The following is a 23,681-nucleotide window of genomic DNA, read 5'->3' as shown; positions in this document are numbered from 1 at the left end:
GGTATAAAGATTGAGAAAGGGTTCTAAATATTATAAATGTTGTAAATTATGGTACAGAATAAGCCCCGTCCCCACTCACCGTCACCCTGAGAAACAGGCTCCGCACAAACTCCCGTCACGATGGTGAAGAGGCCCCGCCACCCCTCTGCCTCCATGGGGAACAGGCACCGCCCCCATTCTTTCTCCATGGGGAACAGTCCCCACCCTCGCTCTGTTACCATAGCAACAGGCCACGATCCCTCTCAGTCACCATAGAGATTGGCACGGCCCAGTCTCTGTCATGAAACCTATAGCTCCGGTCCCCGGCTTTTGGAAGTGGTCAGCGATTCAATTGAATGCATTTAACAATTGGAGAAAGAGGATTTTTCACCATATTCTTCAACTGTTCTCTGAACTGCGTCTGGGTCACAGCGTAAATCGCAGTGTTTGTGCAGCAACTCAGCAACTGCAGCATGAAGCCCAATTCCAGCAGAAATCCAGGTAGAATAACAGAATCATACCCCAAAAAGAGCATCCGGTTCCATATCGAAAACACCATCAGGACTGCCCATAACAGGATGAAATTCCACGAGATAACTAACAGTAAAATGATGGATTTCCTTCGGCTCTCCATCTCTGGGTCTCTGTGACTTTCCCCACTGCTGTGAGCCCGGAGTCTTCTGCGAGTTCTGCTGCTCATTAAAATGTGTCTGACAGTGACAGCATTGAGCAGCAGAATCATCACGAATGGGACACAGGGGGTTAGAATGTTGTGGAGGAACTCGATTGTTCCCCAGGTCCGAGATTCCAGAACATCCACTGTTACATCACAAAACCAGGGGATGTTCCACAGCTGATACCGATCTGTCAACAGAAAATACCAGAAGATGTTCTTTAAACAGCTTAGCACTGTGACTGTTCCCAGAACCAAAGCCGCCGTTTTTTCACGGCAATATTTACTTTTCAATTTCTGGCAACAAATGGCAACAAATCTATCGAAGGTGAAAGTGACGGTGAACCAGACAGAGCAATCTGTGGCTGCATAAAGCAGGATGGCATGGATATTACACACGGGAATGGACCTCAGGAATTCAAACTGTTGCAAATAAACAATGGGAATCTGCCTCAATATCAGGTCGAGGATAATGACCAGTAGATCCGCCGCAGACATGGCCACCAGGTAATGAGTGACACATTTGGAGAGCCCGCACTTTCCCCGAGACAGGATCCCAATCGTCAGAAAGTTAACTGTGAGGAAGACAAAACAACAGAGAAATTATACATCAGGCTGGGAGCAAAGTTACCAGTTGGATTGAGGACTTATTGTGATTTACAAATGAGTTCCTGTATCCAGTGATGTATTGAGATGACTGGACCTGAAAGAACAAATGGAAAGTTCTGTAATATGGTGGAAGGAAGGAGAGATTAAATGAGAAAAAGATGATATTGAAATTGTTGATCTCAATGTCCTTCACAATCCTTAAACCCACCCCGCATCCACCGCCCCTCCTTTCCTTGTCTGGTTTAAAAACTGTTCCATTTCTAAACTCTGCCAGTTCTGAAAAGGGTCATTGACCTGAAACATTAACCATGTTTCTCTCTCCACAGATGCTGCCAGACCTGCTGAATATTTCCAGCATTTTCTGTTTTTATTTATGATTTGCGGCGTCTCCAGCACTTTGCTCTGTATAGAAAATTAAAGTTTGGACTGACTGAAAGATTCCCTCACCTGTGACAGACAGCACGGAATTCAATTATTTCAAAGCAATAATTGGAAATGAGTCCACTGAAAAATCAATGAAACAAATAATCTCAATCGTCACTAAGTTAACTGCAAACAAAGGAAATTATCAGGAAATTATACATCAGGTTGGGAATTAAAAACAACAGTTTGAAGGATTTCGGGGTGACGTTTGTAAATTTATTTTACCACATTTAGCATATATATAATTATTGTACCAGTGACAGTGATTTATGCTGGAGACATGAGGGTTAATTTAGTAGAGCCAGTGGAGGCCCCCACGATGGATGAAAAGGTGAGGGGACGAAGCCTCTGTAAATCCTCTGCCACTACTACACCAGGCCTGGGAGCAGGAACATCGCTGGAGCTCTAGACCCTAGATAAGTGTGGCGAGGACATCAGGGCCAGTCAGCTAGTCGGCGCCACTGCCAGTAACACACCAGGCCAAGGACCAGGAACATGACTGGAGACCCGGACCTCATGTATGCTTGGGAAGGATACCAGGGGCAGTTTGAGATTTAGTGTGCGTGTCCGTGTGTGTTTTGTTTAGTGCCTGGGGTGTGATCTGTGTGTGTGTGTGTGTGTGTGTGTGTGTATCTGGCTCAGTGACTGCAATGTAATGTGTGCTCATGTATCTGGCTCTGTGCTTGGGCTGTGATGTGTGATTGTGTGTTTGCGCATGTGGTTCAGTACGGTTTAGGTCAGTGCTTTGTGTGCGTGTCTGTGAGTGTCCATGTCTGGCTCAGTGCCTGGGGTATTATAGGTCTGTGTGTATGTGTCTGTGAGTGTGTGTGTCTGTGAGTGTGTGTCTGTGTATGTGTGTGTGCCTGGCTCGGTGTCTGTGGTGTGCTATGTGGGTTTGTGTGTCTGTGTGTGTGTATATGGCTCAGTGCCTGGGCTCTGATGTATGTACTGAAGAGTGTGTGTGTGTGCGTGTGTGTGTCACATGTGTGTGGGTCTGTTTGTATCTGATTCAGTGCCTGGCGTGTGAAGTGTGCATGTATGTGTGTGTTTGTGTCTGTCTGTCTTTGTGTATGTGCGTGTGCATCTTGTTCAGTCCTTGGGGTGTGCTATGTGTGTGTGTGTGTGTTTGTGTGTGTGTGTCGGGCTCAGTGCCTGGGCTCTGATGTATGTACTGGAGAGTGTATGTGTGTGCGTGTGTGTGTCACATGTGTGTGGGTCTGTTTGTATCTGATTCAGTGCCTGGCGTGTGAAGTGTGCATGTATGTGTGTGTTTGTGTCTGTCTGTCTTTGTGTATGTGCGTGTGCATCTTGTTCAGTCCTTGGGGTGTGCTATGTGTGTGCACACGCGCGCGCGGGTGTGTGTCTGACTTTCCTTCCACCTTTCCTGTGGTGTGATCTGCGTGTGTGTGTGTGTGTGTGTGTGTGTGTGTGTGTGTATCTGGCTCAGTGCCTGAGCTCTGATGTGTGCGCAGGAGAGTATGTGTGTGTGTGTGCGCGTGTGTGTGTGTGTGTGTGGCTGTATTTGCGTGACAAAGTGTGTGTGTGTGCGCATGTGTCAGTATGTGTGTGACATATATATGTGTGTGTGTGCATGTCAGACTCAGTGCTGGTGTTTGCTCTCTATTTGGCTATGTGTCTGCCTGCATGCATGCGTGATTGCTGCATCTATGTGTGTTTATCTGTATGCCTGGCTCTGTGGTTGGGGTGAGACGTGTGTGTGTCTGTGTGTGTGTATGTGTATTTGTGTCTGGCTCCTTGCCTGCGATGTGATGCAAGGTCTATGCATATGAGGCTGTTTGTGCGTGTATGTGTGTCAGTGTATGTGCGTGTGCGTAGTCTGTGATGTGTGTGTGCATGTATGCGTGTGTCTCTGTCTGTGACTATGTAATTCAACCTGGAGGTGCATTTGGGGACGTCAGATAAGGCAAAGTAATGCACAGTTAATGGCAGAATGCTGAGAGGTGTAGAGGAAGTGAGAGACCTTGGAGTTAATGTCCACAGGTACCAGGACAGGTCGGTGAGGTGACTAAGAAGGCATCTGTAATCCATTACTTTATTAGCCGAAGTATGGAATGTAAGAGCAAGGAGGTTATGCTGGAACTGTATAACTCATTATTTCGGCCACAACTTGAATACAGTGTGCAGTTCTGGTCACCGCATTACGCAAACAATGCAATTGCAATGGAGAGGACATGGAAGAGATGTTGCCAGGACTGGAGAAATGCAGCTATGAGGAAAGATTGGAAAGGGTTGGGTTGATCTCCTTGGAAAAGATAAAGCTGAGGGGAAATCTGATTGAAATGTACAACAAATGTAGAAAATTGAGAGGGGCCTCGATAGAGTGGGGAGAGAGATCAGTGACAAGGAGGCAACGATTGAAGGTGATTGGTGGAAAGATTAAACGGAGATGAGGGGAAAATAAAATCACCCATAGTATGGTGGGGGACTGCAACTCACTGCCTGAAAGGCTAGTAGAGACCGAAACACTCATCTCATTTTAAAGGTATCTTGATGCACCTCAAGAGCAGTAATCGGCAGGGTTTATGGACCAAATGCTGGAATGTGGAATTCGGCTTGTGGGATCGTTTTCTTTTTGGCGGGCACAGACACAATGGACAAAGTGGCATCTTTCTGTGCTGTAAAAATTCATTGATTTTTAAATGATTTTTCTATGATTTTCTAAGTGGTGATAGGTTGTTTTAGTGAAGGTGCATATATTATGACACCAAGGTGCGAACAGTCTGCTTTAGTATCACACAGTTGCCAGGGAGAGGGATGGAGTCGGTAGCTAGGGAATGAAGTTTGGACCGGGGACTGAAAACAATGGCTTCAGTCTTCACAAATTTTAATTGTCACAGCAGATGTGTGAGATAATACATTTTTGAAGGTTGCATGTGGAGCGACAACACAAGCTACCTGTTACAACTGTAAAAGGAGTGCAAGAACAGGGAGACCAGGGGAGTTTATGTTAAAATCATTGAAGGTCACAGGACAGGTTAATAAAGTATTTAATAAAGCATTTGAGATCCTTGGCTTTATAAAAATAAACACTATGGCACATCCCAGGACATGACACATGGAGCAACAGAATTTTAATCACATAGTACCAGGGATTCGGGAATTTAGTTACATGGAATGTTTGGAAAAGCTGGGATTGTACTCTTTAGAGCAGTGAAGGGTAAAGCTAAATTTAATAGAGAAGTTCAAAGTCATGAAGGACATTGGTATGAGAATTAAGGTGAAACTGTTCCCAATGTCAGAAAGTTCAGTATTAAGAAGACACAGATTGAAGGTAATTAAGAGAGATCTAGAGGTCAAATGAGGAGAATTTTCATTCACAGCAAGTTGTTGGGATCCAGAATCCATGGCCTGAAATAATGGTGGAAAAAGTTTCAATAATATCTTTCAAAAAGGAATTTAACAAACACTTGAACAGGCAGAAAAAAGACTTTCAGGGAAAGAGAAGGGGAGAGGAGCTAATTAGAGAGCTCTTTCAAAGGGATAACACTGACACAGTGGGCCGAATACTCTCCTTATATGTTGCAGTAATCTCTGATTCTACGAGAAAGAGACAGAGAGTGAATCGAGAGAGAGAGAGAGACAGAAAGAGCGAGAGAGAGAGAGAAAGAGAGAGAGTGCGAGGGACAGGGAAATAGAAAGAGGGAGAGGGAGTCAGGTGTGCACTGATTTCGGGAAGAGGGGCAGGATCTGCCCATGCCCTTTACTGTTGAGGCTTTTGACACACAAACTTCCTGCTACCTCCTCATTTCTATGAATTCTACGTGCCGGGCAGGGTGATCCGCGCTGCTGTCTGTCTGCATGCTTAAAAGGGGTCTGCTGAAGTAGTCACTAATTCCATGGCAGCACTAGCGGGCCCAGCTGTAATACGGCATCTGGTGGCCATTGCTCAGCTTCCACTGCATCATAAATGGGAGGCACATAATGTCTCAATGCTGCAGTGGAAGGATAGACTGCGGTAATGAGATCCACACTTGCTGCCATGCAGTATCAGACTGCTGCCATCGTGGCTGTGGATATCAGTGCTCAAAGGATTATGGAGACTCTCACCATAGTCCAGCAATTTCTGATCCAGTAGATACTAGGATTTCTGAGGTTTCAACCCGTGGGTTTGGCAGTGTCTCCGTGGAGTTCGAACCTGCTGTCCTCTCTCAGGATGACAGCATTTGTTCTCCTTTCACTGTCACTCCCCCAGCATCCTTGCTGTTACCCATCAGCCAACCCAGGCTACTGCTGCCCATGTCGAGGTGGTGCAGTCCGAATCTGAGCACTCAAGTCCCAGAGCTGCTCGAGGGCGTCCTACAAGGCCATCTGCAGTCTCCCCCAGTGAAAGTCAGCAGCCTTCCACCAGCCATGCTGCAGCCACTGGGGAAACATTGTGTAGGAGCATTAGGTAAGTCGAGGGAATCCACAAGACAGTCACTAAGAGAAGACACAAGGGTGAACGGTTGCGTTATGTTTCCAGAACTGGGGATGTGTTGTTGGATACAGATGTTAACACAAGGTGTTCCTGGCGCTTTTTATTGCAGGATGGTGACCAAGGAAATGCCGTGATGGGGTGTCTCAGATTGGTGTAATGGTGGAGAATGGGGGATCCCTGGTGGTTAAGGGAAGTTGGCCTGTGGGAACCGGAATGGTAGAAGACACTCTCCGAAAGCCTTTTTCTGGTCGAAGGCCGCGGGAAAGAGCGACACCAGCAGCGAAGATAAAAGCAACGCAGAGGCAGCGAGAACTCAGTCGGTGAACAGCGGGAAAGAGCGAGACCAGCAGCAGGAAAGTGCAAAACCAGCAGCAGGTTTAAAAGCATCACAGAGGCGGCGGGAAGGAGCGATACCCGAGAGAGCAGGGGAACAGAGATCCGGCGGGGTGAGTACACAGGTAAGCTTTCAATTTAATTTAAATCAAACATAGCATTAAACATCACAGGCAAGCAGGTAGGTGAGTGGTTTGGGAAGAGCGTAAGTGTTTGGTGAGTGTCTGGCATGTGACTAAAGTAACGTGGGTTCTTCTTGTTCATTTGCCTCGTTGTCTCGAGAGACAATGGGTAAGCGCCTGGGGGTGGTCAGTGGTATGTGAAGCAGCGCCTGGTGTGGTTCTAACGGCCAATTCTAGAGTGACAGACTCTTCCACAGGCACTGCAGATAAAATTGGGTGTGGGGGCTGTTACGCAGTTGGCTCTCTCCTTGCGCTTCTGTCTTTTTTCCTGCCAAATGCTAAGTCTTTTCTTCTAGCCACACTTTAGTCCCGCCTTTATGGCTGCCCGCCAGCGCTGGCAATCACTGGCAACTGACTCCCACGACGTGTTATCAATGGTCACAGGATTACATGTCACGTTTGCAGACGTTTTAAAACGGAGAGAAGGACGGCCGATGGGTCTGATACCAGTGACGAACTCGCTGTACGATGTGTCAGTGGCACAGTGGCGCAGTGGTTAGCACCGCAGCCTCACAGCTCCAGGGACCCGGGGTTCGATTCCGGGTACTGCCTGTGTGGAGTTTGCAAGTTCTCCCTGTGTCTGCGTGGGTTTTCTCCGGGTGCTCCGGTTTCCTCCCACAAGCCAAAAGACTTGCAGGTTGATAGGTAAATTGGCCATTATAAATTGTCACTAGTATAGGTAGGTGGCAGGGAAATATAGGGACAGGTGGGGATGTTTGGTAGGAATATGGGATTAGTGCAGGATTAGTATAAATGGGTGGTTGATGTTCGGCACAGACTCGGTGGGCCGAAGGGCCTGTTTCAGTGCTGTATCTCTAAATGTGTCCTTGGGGATCCTGCCATCTTCCATGCGGCTCACATGGCCAAGCCATCTCAAGCGCCGCTGGCTCAGTAGGGTGTATATGCAGGGGATGTTGGCCGCCTCGAGGACTTCTATGTTGGAGATACGGTCCTGCCACCTGATGCCAAGGATTCTCCGGAGGCAGCGAAGATGGAATGAATTGAGGTGTCGCTCTTGGCTGAAATACGTTGTCCATGCCTCTCTGCTGTAGTGCAAGGTACTGAGGACACAGGCTTGATACACTCGGACTTTTGTGTTCCGTGTCAGTGCGCCATTTTCCCACACTCTATTTGCCAGTCTGGACATAACAGTGGAAGCCTTTTCCACGTGCTTGTTGATTTCTGCATCAAGAGACAGGTTACTGGTGATAGTTGAGCTAGGTAGGTGAACTCCTGAACCACTTCCAGAGTGTGGTCGCCAGTATTGATGGATGGAGCATTTCTGACGTCCTGTGCCATGATGTTTTCGTTTTCTTGAGGCTGATGGTTTAGGCCAAATTCGCTGCAGACAGCCGCAATTCTGTCGCTGAGTCTCGACAGACACTCTTCAGTGTGAGATGTTAAAGCAGCAGCGTCAGCAAAGAGGAGTTCCCTGATGAGGACTTTCCATACGTTGGACTTCGCTGGAAGACGGGAAAGGTGGAATAACCTGCCACCTGATCTTGTGTGGAGGAACACCCCTTCTTCTAAAGACTTGAACGCATGTGAGAGCAACAGAGAGAAGATTCCAAACAGTGTCGGTGCGAGAACACAGCCCTGTTTCACGCCACTCAAGATAGGAAAGGGGTCTGATGAGGCGCCGCTATGCTGAATTGTGCCTTTCATATTGTCATGGAGTGAGGTGACGATACTTAGGAGCTCTGGTGGGCATGATATGAAGGGTGCAGCAGAACACCAGGAAGCCAGACACCTGTTCCATTTTGTACTGGACGGCTCCCCCGGATCGGTTCAGATATCGGAAGCATTGCTTCATCACACCAATGGTCTGTTCCACTATATTCCTGGTAAGGTGTTTATTTGGCTTGGAAGGTGGGTTTCGGTGTGTAGAATTATGAGCCATGAATAGAGGGCATAGCCATTTTCTGTGAGGAGTAACATTCTGGTTCTCCGTGACATCCTGAAGATGGTGTGAACAGCTGACTGCGTCAGAATGAAGGTATTGTGGCAGTTGCGAGGATAGTGGACATTGACCAACAAGATGTACTGGCCATTCTCATACACTAACAGCAGACTAATGGAGAGAGAGTTCTTTCAGTTCTTTTACCTCTCCTGGTTGACATGGGGGCTCGGCAGAGTCACGTACACAATCAGGAATCCAGTTATCCTGGCAAAGCCACGGGACCTGGCATTCTGTTTTACCCTGGTGAGGGAGTAAGCAACACAATTCGGCATAGGTGGCCTCTGTCACCTAGCGGATACATCAATATACAGCCTAGTGGAATAGTCAGGCTCATGGAATAGGAGGGTCAGTGTCCAATTAGATAAAAATTGGCATAAGGACAGAAAACACCAAGTTCTGGTAAATGGTTGTTTTTCAAATTGGAGGATGGGAGACAGTGGTGTTTCATAAGATCAGTGCTTGGACCATTGCTTTTTGCTATATTTAACTGACCTGGATTTTGGATTACAGAGCAGAATTTCAAAATTTGCAGATGATACTAAACTTGGATGTGTGGCAAACTGTGAGGATGATGTGAACCCCCTGCAATCGGACATAAATGGGCTATCAGAATGGGCAAAGAGGTGGCAGATGGAATTTAATAATGACAAGCATGAGGTGATGCATTTTGGCAGAAGGAAGATGGAGAGGCAATATAAACTTAATGGCACATTTTTAAAGAATGCACAGTTGCAGAAGGACCTGAGGGTGTAAATGCATCGATGTGTGAAGGTTGCAGGACATATTGAGAACTTGGTTTGTAAAGCATATGGAATCTTGGACTTCATCAACAGAGACATTGAGTACAAAAGCAGGGGAATAATGCTGGACATTTATAAAGCTCTTTTGAGGCCCCCAACTACAGTTTGGCATCCAGTCCTTGTCACTACACTTTAGGAAGGATGTGTGGCTCCTTGAGAGGGTGTACAAGAGTTTTTGCAGAATGAGTCCAGTGATGCGTTGGGTTAGATTGGAAAAACTGGATTTGTTTCCCTGAGAACAAAGGCGATTGTTGGGAGATTTGATGAACTACACAAGGTTATGATTGGCTTAAATAAGTTAGACAAGGGAAAATGTCCACATTAACTAAAGGCAAAAGGACCAGGGACACATATTGAAAATTTGGTCTAGAGATTCAGTGAGCAATATGAGGAAAAGATTTGTTTTTATGCAGCAGCTGGTAATGACCCGGATCTTACTGCCCACGTCTGTTGCAGAAATGAAGTCAATCAGTGGTTTCAAAAGGAAATTGGATGGACGCTTGATGGACACGGACTTGCAGGTCTACAAGAATCGAGAGGGAGAATGGGACTGACTGAACAGTGGAGTGCCAGCAAGGACTGAATGGGCCGAATGGCCTCCTTCAGTGACATAAATTACTCTATGTCGCTCTGATCTATCTTGGATATGTCGCCTGCTCCTGGTGGAAAGATCCAGATGCATAGAAGGTCAATGAAACTGTCAGCTTAACGGCCACTGGCAGTAATGTCGTCACCTTGTTGTGAGGTACCAGGTCACGTTGCAGAAGGTGGTACAGGTCTCTGACCACCTCCTTATTGAATCACAGTCACCTGACACACTGCTCCTTGGTTAGCTGTAGATAGGAAAGGTGCTATTGGAAAACCTGGGGTGAGTAGGGCAGAGCCCCCTCGTCCTTATTTACAGAGCTATCCCTCTCTGCACTTCTGCTCCATGTGTTGCTCATGTTACAGACCCAGAGACACTGTAACTACAGTCGACACAGCTCGTCCACAGTTGGGTCATCAAATCCTCTGGCCTCCCTGAAAGTCTGCTGCAGCTCGCAATACAACCTCTGGAGAAACATCCACAGCACCTCCACTAACTTCACAGTCGCAGGAGTAAGTCAAAAGTCCCTCACCTGTAAATTGGATGCCTGGTCCCTTTAAATAATACTCGAGAAAGTTCCTCATGATGCTGAATGTATGTTCAGCTGAGAGTGACTAACACATGCGGTCAGTGGACAGGCACAAACCAATATTCAAACATGTGCATCAAAGCTGTCAGAGTGGCTGATTGAAATTACATTCAAAGCCCTCCTCACACTAACAACACATTGCTGTGTCCAGGCTACAGCTCTGCCCAGAATGAGGCACTGTGTTGGCCATAAAAGAAGTGAGCTGCTGTGCAGTTCATAATAACAGCACATACATGCTACACCCGCTGGAGCCCTGATTAGCATGCGGCATTCTGAGATACAGAGGGAATGCAATTCACTTTATAAAGGGAATTGGTTAACGACTCAAAGGCATACGGTTTTCAAGCATATGGTTATGGCAGGGAGATGAGACTAATTGAAAGGATGACTCCATGGAGAAATTCAAAAACAAGAATGAGAATATCAAAATTAAATGTCTGCCAGACCGGGAGCCAATTTATATTTTTTGTATTCATTCATGTGATGCAGGTGTCACTGGCCAGGCCAGCATTTGTTGACCATCCCTAATTGTCCTTGAGAAGGTGGTGGTGAGCTGCCTTCTTGAACCGCTGCAGTCCATTTGGGGTAGGCATACCCACAGTGCTGTTAGGCCGGGGGTTCCAGGATTTTGATCCAGCAACAGTGAAGGAACAGCGATATAGTTCCAAGTCAAGATGGTGTACGACTTGGAGGGGACCTTGCAGGTGGTGGTGTTCAATGCATCTGCTGATCCTGCCCTTCTCCTTCTGGTTGTTAAAGTTCGCGGGTTTGGAAGATGCTGTCTAAGTAGCCTTGCTGCATTTCTGCAGCGCATTTTGTAGATGGTACACACTGCGGCCCCAGTGCGTCGGTGATGGAGGGAGTGAAAGCTTGTAGATGGGGTGCCAATCAAGCAGGCTGATTTGTCCTGGATGGTGTCGAGCTTCTTGAGTGTTGTTGGACCTGCAACCATCCAGGCAAGTGAAGAGTATTTCATCACACTCCTGACTTGTGCCTTGTGGACAGGCTTTGGGGAGTCAGGAGGTGAGTTACTCATCTCAGGATTCCTGGCCTCTGATCTGCTATTGTAGCCACGGTATTAATTTGGCTACTCCAGTTCGGTTTCTGGTCAATGGTAGCCCCTAGGATGTTGATAGTGGGGGATTCAGCGAGGGTAATGCGGTTGAATGTCAAGGGGAGATGGTTAGATTCTCTCTTATTGGAGAAAGTCATTGCCTGGCACTTGAGTGGCGCGAATGTTACTTGCCACTTGTCAGCCCAAGCCTGGATATTGTCCAGGTCTTGCTGCATTTCTACATGGACTGCTTTTGTATCTGAGGAGTCACGAATGGTGCTGAACATTGTGCAATCAACAGCGAGCCTCCCCACCTCTGACCTTATGATTGAAGGAAGGTCATTGATGAAGCAGCTGAAGATGGTTGGGCCTGGGACACTACCCTGATGAACTCCTGCAGTGATGTCCTGAAGCTCAGATGATTGACCTCCAACAACCACAACCATCTTCCTTTGTGCTAGGTATGACTCCAGCCAGCGGAGGGTTTCCCCCTGATTCCCATTGACCTCAGTTTTGCTAGGGCTCCTTGATGCCATACTCGGTCAAATGCTACAAATATCAGTAAGCGAAGGGGTGATGAGTGATCGGGATTGCGAGCTAGTATCCAGGCAGCAGAGTTCTGGGTGGGCAGTGGTTTATTGAAGTTTATAACTGGGAGGGTGGCCAGGAGAGAATTGGAATAATAAACTGTGGATTTAACAAAATCACGATGAGGGTTTATGCAGCAGGTAGGCTGAGACCCACCGGCCGTCCATGTCTCCGTTATAAAGACGTCTGCAAACGCGACATGAAATCGTGTGACATTGATCACAAGTCGTGGGAGTCAGTTGCCAGCATTCGCCAGAGCTGGCGGGCAGCCATAAAGACAGGGCTAAATTGTGGCGAGTCGAAGAGACTTAGTAGTTGGCAGGAAAAAAGACAGAGGCGCAAGGGGAGAGCCAACTGTGCAACAGCCCCAACAAACAAATTTCTCTGCAGCACCTGTGGAAGAGCCTGTCACTCCAGAATTGGCCTTTATAGCCACTCCAGGCGCTGCTTCACAAACCACTGACCACCTCCAGGCGCGTATCCATTGTCTCTCGAGATAAGGAGGCCCAAAAGAAGAAAAAAAAAAAGAGGCTGAGGTAGAGACGGGGATGAGCGATATCATGGAGGTGTTATTTGTGTCAAGGAAACACAATATGCCAATGATAAACTTTAATTAATCTGTTGGAAACTTACATTAAAATTTTAATGGAAACAAGTTAACCTTCAAGAAACTGGCAGCCAAGATGGCCACCGCAATTTGCATCTGAAACACCTTTTCACATTCCAAAGCCTCCAACAGAAAATACGTGTCTGATGAGCCTGGACCCAAAATAATGGCTTTCTCTCGAGATTTAATTACCCAAGATTGCGTTAGCAAGATATCCAAGGTCATCCTGACACATGGACTTTCAAACAGCAAACGCCTCCAAGAGTCAATGCCTGTATTCTGAGGCCTGAGGAGATGGAAACTCCTAACCTTGAATCTAATTAGAAGAGTCCAGAGAATATATTGAGGGAGTCATGAGACTGTCTGTCCATCTCTATGGAAGCTGGCAGTTTCCCTTGGACAAAGACAGACAAGCCAGTGACTCAATCTTTGCAGACGCAGAAGGGCTGTCTCCCTTCACACCGCGCCCCCACCATCCTAACACTCGTTCAATTTCTGTCTCTTTCCAGATGGCATCACAAGTTTGAAAACCATCTGCGACTGTGGACTCTCCAAGCTTACAGATTGCTACAGACAGAGACACCATGGGAAAAAAGGCCAACTGCAGGTCTGCCTCCAGGAAAACCCTGAGTCAAGTGGGACAGCCACAAAGGACACTTCGAACAGCCAAAGACTTCAAGAATACAACTTCAGATGGATGACCAGGGAATCATCCAACCTCACAGTGTGAATATTATTTATTTTATTTATTCTGGGCTCTAATCCAGCCACAAATTCACTTCTCACTCTGTAATCTTTTCGTGTGTGTGTGACTCTTGTGTCAGTGTGTGCATAAATGTGCAGCGTATTTTTATTATTATTTTGTTTAGATCGGGTTTAGATTGTTAAGTGTAACAAACTCACCTCTGTCACGTTTAAACTCAAGACAACCTGCCCAAGTGGTTATCCTATCATCACACCAAAGGTAAAATATAAATACTCACTGAGATGTTAAACACATCCACTTTCAAAAAAAAGGACAGACACTCTTGTGATCAACTAAGAGGAAGGACAAGTAGAGTCTCTGTGACCCCTCCTCACAAGGCCGTAGCATTAGATAGGGATGTGGATGGAGAGAATATGGAAATGAACGCTCAGCATTAAATAGATACTAGAGGTTGTAAACTTCCTGGTTCAGCCTCAGAGAATGGCCGGTGAATGGGGTAGAGATCGTGCATCGGGAATGGAGTTTATGACAGAAGAATAAGACAATGGCTTCAGTCGTTTCACGATTTAAATGGCAATGACATTCATACAGTGAAATATAGTTTATGAATCAAATAGTTGAACACAAAGACTTACCAGGGACACCAATGATAGCGAGGATAGGATAGTAAATCGATTGAATCATCATCAGTGAATAAGTGATCCGCCATTCGAATGTCATCCAATAATAATCTGCAGTAACTAAGCCAAACCAATAGGAGAAACTCCTGCTGTCCATTGTCGTAACATTCCAATCTGTTGTTCTCAAATTCTGACCCATAGTTGTTTCATACCAAACTATTGTCCTCATATTCTGATCTATCTTCTCATTCTCTCTGTAGCTGCTGATTCCTGTTAGTGCCAGGATTGATGCTCCCACTGATACTATGGGATAACACTTTGAAAGGAGTCTGTTATTAATAGCAGAGGGAAAACCTCCAGTGACACAATTAGGGTCCATGGAGACTGAGATTAATTACAGTCAGTGAACAAACAGGTTCAGTTAACCTCTTTTAATCCACCACTTTTTGTTGCATCAATGATACTGAAGGCACAACGCCTTTCAAATGAGTGCAGCAATTTACAATGGGTCTCATCCATTCCGGTTTTAAGGTCTCCCATTTGGGGGAACATCAGAGATGGAGAGAGCTGCAGTCCCCAGGTATTGGGCTGCAGCACCTAGAGAGGGACAAGGATCTAGAGGCTACAAGAGAGTGTGGATGAGCAGGGTGTCTTGAGTGCCGAAGCTGGTTCCCGCCAGAGAGGGTTTATCAATAGAGGCTCTGCTTCCTGAAAATGTCGGAGCAGCAGTGTCAGTGTAGATTATGCTTCTCCAGGGAGGTGTACCCTATGAGCTGTACCCTATGATGGAGGAGGATCTGAACCCAATGGGAAGTGGTAGGCACCCATTTCCTGTGGCAGTGAAACTCACAGTGGCACTGAATTATTGCACCTCTGGATCATTACAGAGATCCTCTGGAAACACCAACTGGAGTAAACAGTCTGTGGATTATCACTGTATCAACATGGCTGCAAATGCCATGCTCAAGAAGGTGAGCCAATACGTGCACATTCATACCAATCTGGACAGCCAGACTGAGATTGTTGCAGTATTCAGGGAAATCGCTAGATGCAGGGTGTTATCGGCTGCATGCATGTGGCCATCAAGACTTCCACAGTCCAGGCAGCAAAAGGAAGGGCTTCTATTCTCTGTGCAAATGATTTTGGACAATTGAACATGCTTCTTGTGTTTTTGTGCAAGGTTCCCGGGAAGTTGTCACGATGCCTTCATTGTAAGGCAGTCTGAGATGCACGAGTTTTTCAGGCCCCCCCATGAGACGTCCAGGCTGGATAATTGGAGACACGGGCTACTCACTGAAGGCATGCTTCTTATGCCGGTGCAAAAACCCAGCACAAATGCAAAGAAGAGCTGCAACATCAGTCAAGCAACAACTCGAACGACCATTGAGCAGGCGATAAAGCTTCTGAAAATGCTATTCAGATGCTTTGATAGATCTCGTGGAGCCCTTCAATATCGTGGTGCTGTGCTGTACTCTGCTCGTGGAGAGTGCAGAGAAATGACGTCACGCTGCATCCTCAGAGGTCTCCTGCTGCTTAGGGTTGCAAGACTGTTCTGCAGGGTCGTGCGTGTGAGAGAGAGAGAAGAATTGTGAGAGGGTGCTGCACACGTTCTTCTGACTCATTCTCTGGAGGTGCATGACGCCAATGATAATCACATCAACGCTATGCTTATTGCACACCAGCATTTGTTTTTCCTCATCTATTAGGGCACAAACTTTCTGGTGCCTCCGCACACATCTCACCATCTGTGCCAGGTTGTTCTGTCTCCAGGCCTCGTAGCTTCCACGGCCTCTTCCTCCACTGGCATCAGGACTATGGGATATGGAACGCCTCCTCCAGACCTTCTTCTCTGATGCACACTGTGAACTTACTTCTCCTGCAAGCACACAAACTGACATTGTCATTTACCCGTCATTGACCCGGCACAGTGGCGCAGTGGTTAGCACCGCAGCCTCCCAGCTCCAGCGACACGGGTTCAATTCTGGACACTACCTGTGTGGAGTTTGTAAGTTCTCCCTGTGTCTGCGTGGGTTTCCTGTGGGTGCTCCGGTTTTCTCCCACATGCCAAAGACTTGCAGGTTGATAGGTAAATTGGCCATTATAAATTGCCCCTAGTATAGGTAGGTGGTAAGGAAATATAGGGACAGTTGGGGATGTGGTAGGAATATGGAATTAGTGTAGAATTAGTATAATTGGGTGGTTGATGGTCGGCACAGACTCGGTGGGCCGAAGGGCCTGTTTCAGTGCTGTATCTCCAAACTAAATTAAATACCTTTGTTGCCGGCAGCCTCAGTGTCCATCATGGCACCACAAGGATGCCTGCTGCATGCAGCATTCAGTGCTGGACGTGCAGGGCTCAGATGTGACTGACCAGTGTCCTGCACAGAGAGGTTAATGCTGCTCCCAATTACATGGAGCATCCCAGAATGTCCAGCGTTTCACTCACACTTTTGTCAAATTTTCCACGAGAAAATCTTATAACTACATTTCTGATATATATTAGTGATTTGGTCTTGGGTATTAAGGGCAGAATTTCAAAATTTGCAGATGAGTTGAAACTCAGAAATATAGTAAGCAGTGAGGCAGATAGTAACAGACTTCAGAACAACCCAGACTGACTGGTCAAACGGGCAGACACATGGTCGATGTAAGTTAAAACAGTGAAGTGTGAGGTAATATTTTAGCCGAAGGAATGAGGAGAGGCAATATAAATTAAATGGTACAATTTTATAGTGGGTGCAGGTACAGGGGGAACTGCATGTGTCTGTACACAACTCTTTGAAATTCCCATGATAATGGGAAAACGCGGTTAAACAATCAGACAGGATTCTTAGCTTTATTAATGGAGACACAGAGTGCAACAGCAAGGAAGTTACACCAAACCTCTACAAGACACTGATTCTGGCTCAGCTAGAACATTGTGTTCAATCCCGAGCTTTAGGAAGGATGTCAAGGCCCTGGAGAGGGAGCAGAGGGGATTTACTAGACTGGGACCAGGGATGATAGCAAACAGTTATGTGCACTGTCTGGAGAATATGGGGTAGTTTCCCTTGGAGGAGAGAAGGATAAGAGGAGGCTTGTTTCAAGGGTTCAAAATCATGGATAGTTTTACAGATTAAAGAAGGAGAAACTCTTTTCTATGGAAGAAGGGTCTGCAATGAGAGGCCACAGATTTAAGATGATTGACAAGAGACCCATTGGTGAAAAGTGGAGCCATTGTTATACACAATGAATTGCTTTCATCTGGAATGCATTGCCTGAAAGGGCACTGGCAGCAAATTCAAAATCCACTTTCAAAAGAGAATTGAATAAATAAGCGAAGGCAAGAACATTGCAGGGCGCTTGGAAAAAACCTGAGTCAGATTCATTGGATAACTCCTCCAGAGAGCTGCCACAGACATGATGGACCGAATGGCCTCCTACAGTGCTGAATCATTCTGTAATACTAAGGTGTATTGAGTAAAATGGTTGTGATATCTTTTCACGCTGTCATTGCACTATCCTGTCAATGGTAGTGTGGAATCTCAGCTTCTCCTCCAGCAACTCCACAGCCTGTACAGCAGAGGAATCCCTGTTCACCAATAACTCCACTTCTCAGCTTCACTAATTGCTGTCAGTTTTTCTATTAAGTATCGATAAATATTATCTAAATTATGTGTGTTATATAAAAATAAAGACCAAATATCTGACTTTCAAATGGAGATTAAAGGACGCATTTGTAAGGGCTGGAAGGCTAGGAACAGAGGAAGCCCTTGATGAACATAAAGACAGGAGGAAGGAACTTAAGCAAGAAGCAAGGGCTAAAAGGAGTCATGAAAAGTCATTGGAAAACTGGATTAAGGAAAATCCCAAGGCTTTTTATACGTATATAAAGAGCAAGAGGGTAACCAGGGAAAGGGTTGGCCCACTCAAGGACAGAGATGGGAATCTATGAGTGGAGCCGGAGGAAATGGGTGGGGTGCTAAATGAGTACTCAGCATCAGTATTCACCACAGCGAAGGACTTGGTGGATGATGAGCCGAGGGAAGGGAGTACAGACAGTCTCAGTCATCTCATTATCAAAAAGGATGAGGTGATGGGTGTCTTGCAAAGCATTAAGGTAGATAAGTCTCCAGGGACTATTGGGATCTACCCTAGAATACTGAGGGAGGCAAGGGAAGAAATTGCTGGGGCCTTGACAGAAATCTTTGCATCCTCATTGGCTACAAGTGAGGTCCCAGAGGACTGGAGAATAGCCAATGTTGTTCCTTTGTTTAAGAAGGGTGGCAAGGATAATCCAGGAAATTATAGGCCTGTGAGCCTTACGTCAGTGGTAGGGAAACTATTAGAGAGGATTATTCGGGGCAGGATTTACTCCCATTTGGAAACGAACGAACCTGTTAGCGAGAGACAGCATGATTTTGTGAAGGGGAGGTCGTGTCTTACTAATTTGATTGAGTTTTTTGAGGAAGTGACGAAGATGATTGATGAAGGAAGGGCAGTGTATGTTATCTATATGGATTTTAGTAAAGCCTTTGACAAGGTCCCGCATGGCAGACTGGTACAAAAGGTGAAGTCACACGGGATCAGATGTGAGCTGGCAAGATGGATACAGAACTGGCTCGGTCATAGAAGACAGAGGGTATCAGTGGATGGGTGTTTTTCTGAATAGATGGAGGTGACTAGTGGCGTTCCACAGGGATCAGTGCTGGGATCTTTGCTGTTTGTAGTATATAAATGATTTGGAGGAACATGTAGCTGGTATGATTACTAAGTTTGGAGACGACATAAAGGTTGGTGGAGTTGTGGATAATGATGAGGATTGTCAGAGGATGTCAGGATATCGATCGGTTGGAGACTTCGGTGGAGAAATGGCAGATGGAGTTTAATCCGGAAAATGTGAGGTAATGCATTTTGGAAAGTCTATTGCAGGTGGGAGGTATACAGTAAATGGCAGAACCCTTAGGAGTATTGGCAGGCAGAGATCTGGACGTACAGGTCCACAGGTCACTGAAAGTGGCAACGCAGGCGGATAAGGTGGTCAAGGAGGCATGCGGCCTGCTTTCCTTCATCGGTCGGGGCATAGAGTATAAAAATTGGCAAGTCATGTTGCAGCTGTACAGAACCTTAGTTAGGCCACACTTGGAATATTGCGTGCAATTCTGACGCCACACTACCATAAGGACGTGGAGGCTTTGGAGAGTTTACAGAGGAGGTTTACCAGGATGTTGCCTGGTCTGGAGGGCATTAGCTATGAGGAGAGGTTGGAAAAACTCGGATTGTTTTCACTGGAACGACGGAGGTGGAGGGGAGACATGATAGAGGTTTAAAAAGATATGAGCGGCATGGACAGAGTGGATAGTCAGAAGTTTTTTCCAAGGGTGGAAGAGTCAGTTACTATGGGATATAGGTTTAAGGTGCGAGGGGCAAAGTTTAGAGGGGACTTGCGAGGCAAGTTTTTTACACAGAGGGTGGTGAGTGCCTGGAACTTGCTGCCAGGGGCGGTGGTGGAAGCAGATACGATAGCGACGTTTAAGAGACAAATGCCAAATACATGAATAGGAAGGGAATAGAGGGATATGGGCCCCGGGAGTACAGAAGGTTTCAGTTTAGGCAGGCATCAAGATCCGCCCAGGCTTGGAGGGCCGAATAGCCTGTTCCTGTGCTGTACTGTTCTTTGTTCTTTGAATGAACTCTGTATGTGTTAGTTCCTGTCTCTCTAAACCTTAGCCCTCATTTGAGCTGAGGGTTACATCATGGTCTTTATTCCCCGTGTGGAACACCACATGAGATCGATTAGTAACACTTTGATTTGATATTATTCCTGCTCCATCTGCCTTGGTGATTTCTGTGGTAAGTCAGTACTTGTCTCTGCAGTCTGAGTTTTACCCTTTTGATTCCACCTCTGCTGCTTTAACAAAAATCTATTTCCCCCTTTCTCTTCCTTTCTCCTTCATTCTCCTTGTATTTTTGGCTGTTATATTGGAACATGAGAAGGAAGACCAGCCAGAGTCCATTTGGCCCTTCGAGTCTGCTCCACCATTAAACACGATCAGGACTGGTCTTCTCCCTCAACTCCACATCCCCGTCCTATACTTATAGTCCCTTAATTCCCGGAGTATCTACAAATCTGTCGGACTCTGTCTTGAATATAGTCACGGCTGAGTATCCACTGTTCGCTGGGTAAGAGAATTCCAAAGATTCACATCCGTTCGAGTGAAGACATTTTTCCTCATCCCTATCCTAAATGATGAAAGCCTTATTCGGAGGCTGTTATCCTCTGTTATAAAATACCCTGCCGGCGGATCATTTTATCAGCCTCTACCCGATCAAGCCGCTTCTGTATTGTATCTATTTCAAATTGATCACCTCCCATTCTTCGAAACTCCATGGATTCCCGACCGAGTCGACGCAGCCTCTCGTTATAGGACAATCGTCTCATCTCAAGAACCAGTTAGTGAACCTTGCTTGCACTCACTCTCGGGCAATTATGCCCTTCCTTATGGATGGAGATCAAAACCGTACAGAATACTCCAAGTGCAACTTCAGCAATGACCTGCATGATTGCAGTAGGATTTCTTTACTTTTATACTTAGGTGAGGGAACTGAGTGTAATATATGCCTCGTTGCTGATGATACAAAGTTAGGTTGGAAAGTATGCTCCGAGGAAGATGCAAATAAGATGATGAGGGAAATAGACAGCTTGGGAGAGTGGGCAAGAACATGGTAGATGGAATACAAGGTGGTGAAATTAATACATAAGCGTTCGCCAGAGCTGGCGGGCAGCCATAAAGACGGGGCTAAAATGTGGTGAGTCGAAAAGACTTAATAGTTGGCAGGAAAAAAGACAGAGGCGAAAGGGGAGAGCCAACTGTGCAACAGCCCCGACAAACAAATTTTTCTGCAGCACCTGTGGAAGAGCCTGTCACTCTAGAATAGGCCTTCATAGCCATTCCAGGCGCTGCTTCACAAACCACTGACCACCTCCAGGCGCGTATCCATTGTCTCTCGAGATAAGGAGGCCAAAGAAGAAGAATACTCCAATCACTTTGTAATAAGTGCTAACATCCCATTTTCCATTGTATTTACTTGCTGTACTTGCATGTTTACTTTCTGTGTTTTAAGTACAAGGACAGCCATGTTCCTCAGAATGCAAACTTTTCCATGGCTTTCACCAATCAACAAATAATCTGCTTTTTTATGTTTCCTATCTTTGTTGTTAATTTCACCACCTTGTATTCCATCTACCATGTTCTTGCCCACTCTCCCAAGCTGTCTATTTCCCTCAGCATCTTGGTTGCATCCTCCTCGGAGCTTACTTTCCAACCTAACTTTGTATCATCAGCAAAGGTGCATATATTACACTCAGTTCCCTCACCTAAGGCATTGACATAAGTTTTAAATAACTGAGGCCTAAGTATTGATCCTTGTGGTACCCGGCTGGATACAACCTGTCAATATGTAAATCTCTCATTTATTCCTACTCTCTGTTTGCTATATTTCAATCCTTGGGAACTCTTTCTGGGGTAGGTGGGAACTCTACAAACAGGATGGTCTTCACCTGAACCAGAGGGGTACCAATATCCTGGGGGGGGGGGGGGAGATTTGCTAGTGCTCTTCGGGGGGGGGGGAGTTTAAACTAATTCAGCAGGGGGATGGGAAACTAAATTGTAGTTCCAGTGTACTTAATGTTGAGAATAGTGAGGTCAGGGATAAGGTTACAAGGACTAAAGAGGGCACTGGCAAGCAAGAACTTGGTTTAAGGTGTGTCTACATCAACGCCAGGAGCATCCAGAATAAGGTGGGTGAGATTGCAGCATGGGTTGGTACGTGGGATCTCGATGTTGTGGCCATTTCGGAGACATGGGTAGAGCAGGGGCAGGAATGGATGTTGTAGGTTCCGGGATTTAGATGTTTCAGTAAGAACAGACAAGATGGTAAAAGAGGGGAGGGGGGGCGGGTGTGGCATTGTTAATCAAGGAGAGTATGACAGCGGCAGAAAGGATGTTTGAGGACTCGTCTACTGAGGTAGTATGGGCCGAGGTTAGAAACAGGAGAGGTGAGGTCACCCTGTTGGGAGTTTTCTATAGACCTCCCAATAGTTCCAGAGATGTAGCGGAAAGGATAGTGAAGATGATTCTCGACAGGAGCGAGAGTAACAGGGTAGTTGTTATGGCGGACTTTAACTTTCCAAATATTGACTGGAAATACTATAGTTCGAGTACTTTAGATGGGTCAGTTTTTGTCCAGTGTGTACAGGAGGGTTTTCTGACACAGTATGTAGACAGGCCAACCAGGGGCGATGCCACATTGGATAGGGTACTGGGTAATGAACCCGGCCAGGTGTTAGATTTAGATGTAGGTGAGCACTTTGGTGATAGTGATCACAATTCGGTTAGGTTTACCTTAGCGATGGGCAGGGACAGGTATATACCGCAGGGCAAGAATTATAGCTGGGAGAAAGGAAATTATGATGCGATTAGGCAAGATTTAGGATGTGTAGGATGGAGAAGGAAAGTGCAGGGGATGGGCACAATCGAAATGTGGAGCTTATTCAAGGAGCAGCTACTGCGTGTCCTTGATAAGTATGTACCTGTGAGGCAGGGAGGAAGTTGTCGAGCAAGGGAGCCGTGGTTTACTGAAGAAGTTGAAGCGCTTGTCAAGAGGAAGAATACGGCTTATGTTAGGATGAGACGTGAAGGCTCAGTTAGGGCGCTTGAGAGTTACAAGCTAGCCAGGAAGGGTCTAAAGGGAGAGCTAAGAAGAGCGAGGAGAGGACACGAGAAGTCATTGGCGGATAGGATCAAGGAAAACCCTAAGGCTTTCTATCGGAAAATCAGGAATAACAGAATGACTAGAGTTAGATTAGGGCCAATCAAGGATAGTAGTGGGAAGTTGTGTGTGGAAGCAGAGGAGATAGGGGAAGCGTTAAATGAATATTTTTCGTCAGTATTTACAGCAGAGAAAGAAAATGTTGTCGAGGAGAATACTGAGATACAGACTACTAGGCTAGATGGGATTGAGGTTCACAAGGAGGAGGTGTTAGCAATTTTGGGAAGTGTGACAATAGATAAGTCCCCTGGGCCAGATGGGATTTATCCTAGGATTCTCTGGGAAGCCAGGGAGGAGATTGCAGAGCCTTCGTCCTTGATCTTTATGTCGTCATTGTCGACAGCAATAGTGCCGGAAGACTGGAGGAGAGCAAATGTTGTCCCCTTGTTCAAGAAGGGGAGTAGAGGCAGCCCTGGTAATTATAGACCTGTGAGCCTTACTTCGGTTGTGGGTAAAATGTTGGAAAAGGTTATAAGAGATATGATTTATAATCATCTTGAAAAGAATAAGTGCATTAGAGATAGTCAGCACGGTTTTGTGAAGGGTAGGTCATGCCTCACAAACCTTATTGAGTTTTTTGAGAAGGTAACCAAACAGGTTTTTGAGGGTAAAGCAGTGGATGTGGTGTATATGGATTTCAGTAAGGCGTTTGATAAGGTTCCCCACGGTAGGCTATTGCAGAAAATACGGAAGTATGGGATTGAAGGTGATTTAGAGCTTTGG

General features: G+C 46.2%; 2 protein-coding genes across 2 annotated transcripts; one reads left to right on the top strand and one right to left on the bottom strand.

Moving 5' to 3' along the window:
* Nucleotides 1-319: 319 nt before the first annotated feature.
* LOC137351491 (probable G-protein coupled receptor 139) lies at nt 320-1,150 on the bottom strand. The gene has a single exon (XM_068015940.1). It carries the CDS (start codon nt 1,148-1,150, stop codon nt 320-322), a length of 831 nt encoding a protein of 276 aa, XP_067872041.1.
* An 814-nt stretch (nt 1,151-1,964) lies between these two features.
* On the top strand, nt 1,965-17,830 carry LOC137351490 (uncharacterized). The gene is made up of 6 exons (XM_068015939.1): nt 1,965-2,015; nt 3,823-3,986; nt 5,898-6,095; nt 6,423-6,580; nt 13,331-13,547; nt 15,328-17,830. Exons 1-6 carry the CDS (start codon nt 1,965-1,967, stop codon nt 15,737-15,739), a joined length of 1,200 nt encoding a protein of 399 aa, XP_067872040.1. The 3' UTR covers nt 15,740-17,830.
* The last annotated feature ends 5,851 nt before the right edge of the window (nt 17,831-23,681 follow it).

Source organism: Heterodontus francisci, chromosome 36 (genome assembly GCF_036365525.1).
Source record: "Heterodontus francisci isolate sHetFra1 chromosome 36, sHetFra1.hap1, whole genome shotgun sequence".
Lineage (NCBI taxonomy): Eukaryota > Metazoa > Chordata > Chondrichthyes > Heterodontiformes > Heterodontidae > Heterodontus > Heterodontus francisci.
The sequence above is the reverse complement of the archived record's forward strand: the minus strand, read 5'-3'. Positions and strand labels throughout refer to the sequence as shown.

Bases quoted from the DNA above. Each gene is read 5' to 3' on its own strand.
- LOC137351491 (XM_068015940.1), bottom strand. From the start codon at position 1,150: ATGTCTGCGGCGGATCTACTGGTCATTATCCTCGACCTGATATTGAGG.
- LOC137351490 (XM_068015939.1), top strand. From the start codon at position 1,965: ATGAGGGTTAATTTAGTAGAGCCAGTGGAGGCCCCCACGATGGATGAA. The intron at 6,096-6,422 runs GTAAGTCGAGGG...AAAGCAACGCAG, and splicing joins ACATTGTGTAGGAGCATTAG to AGGCAGCGAGAACTCAGTCG. The intron at 13,548-15,327 runs GTGAATATTATT...TTTTTGTGCAAG, and splicing joins GAATCATCCAACCTCACAGT to GTTCCCGGGAAGTTGTCACG.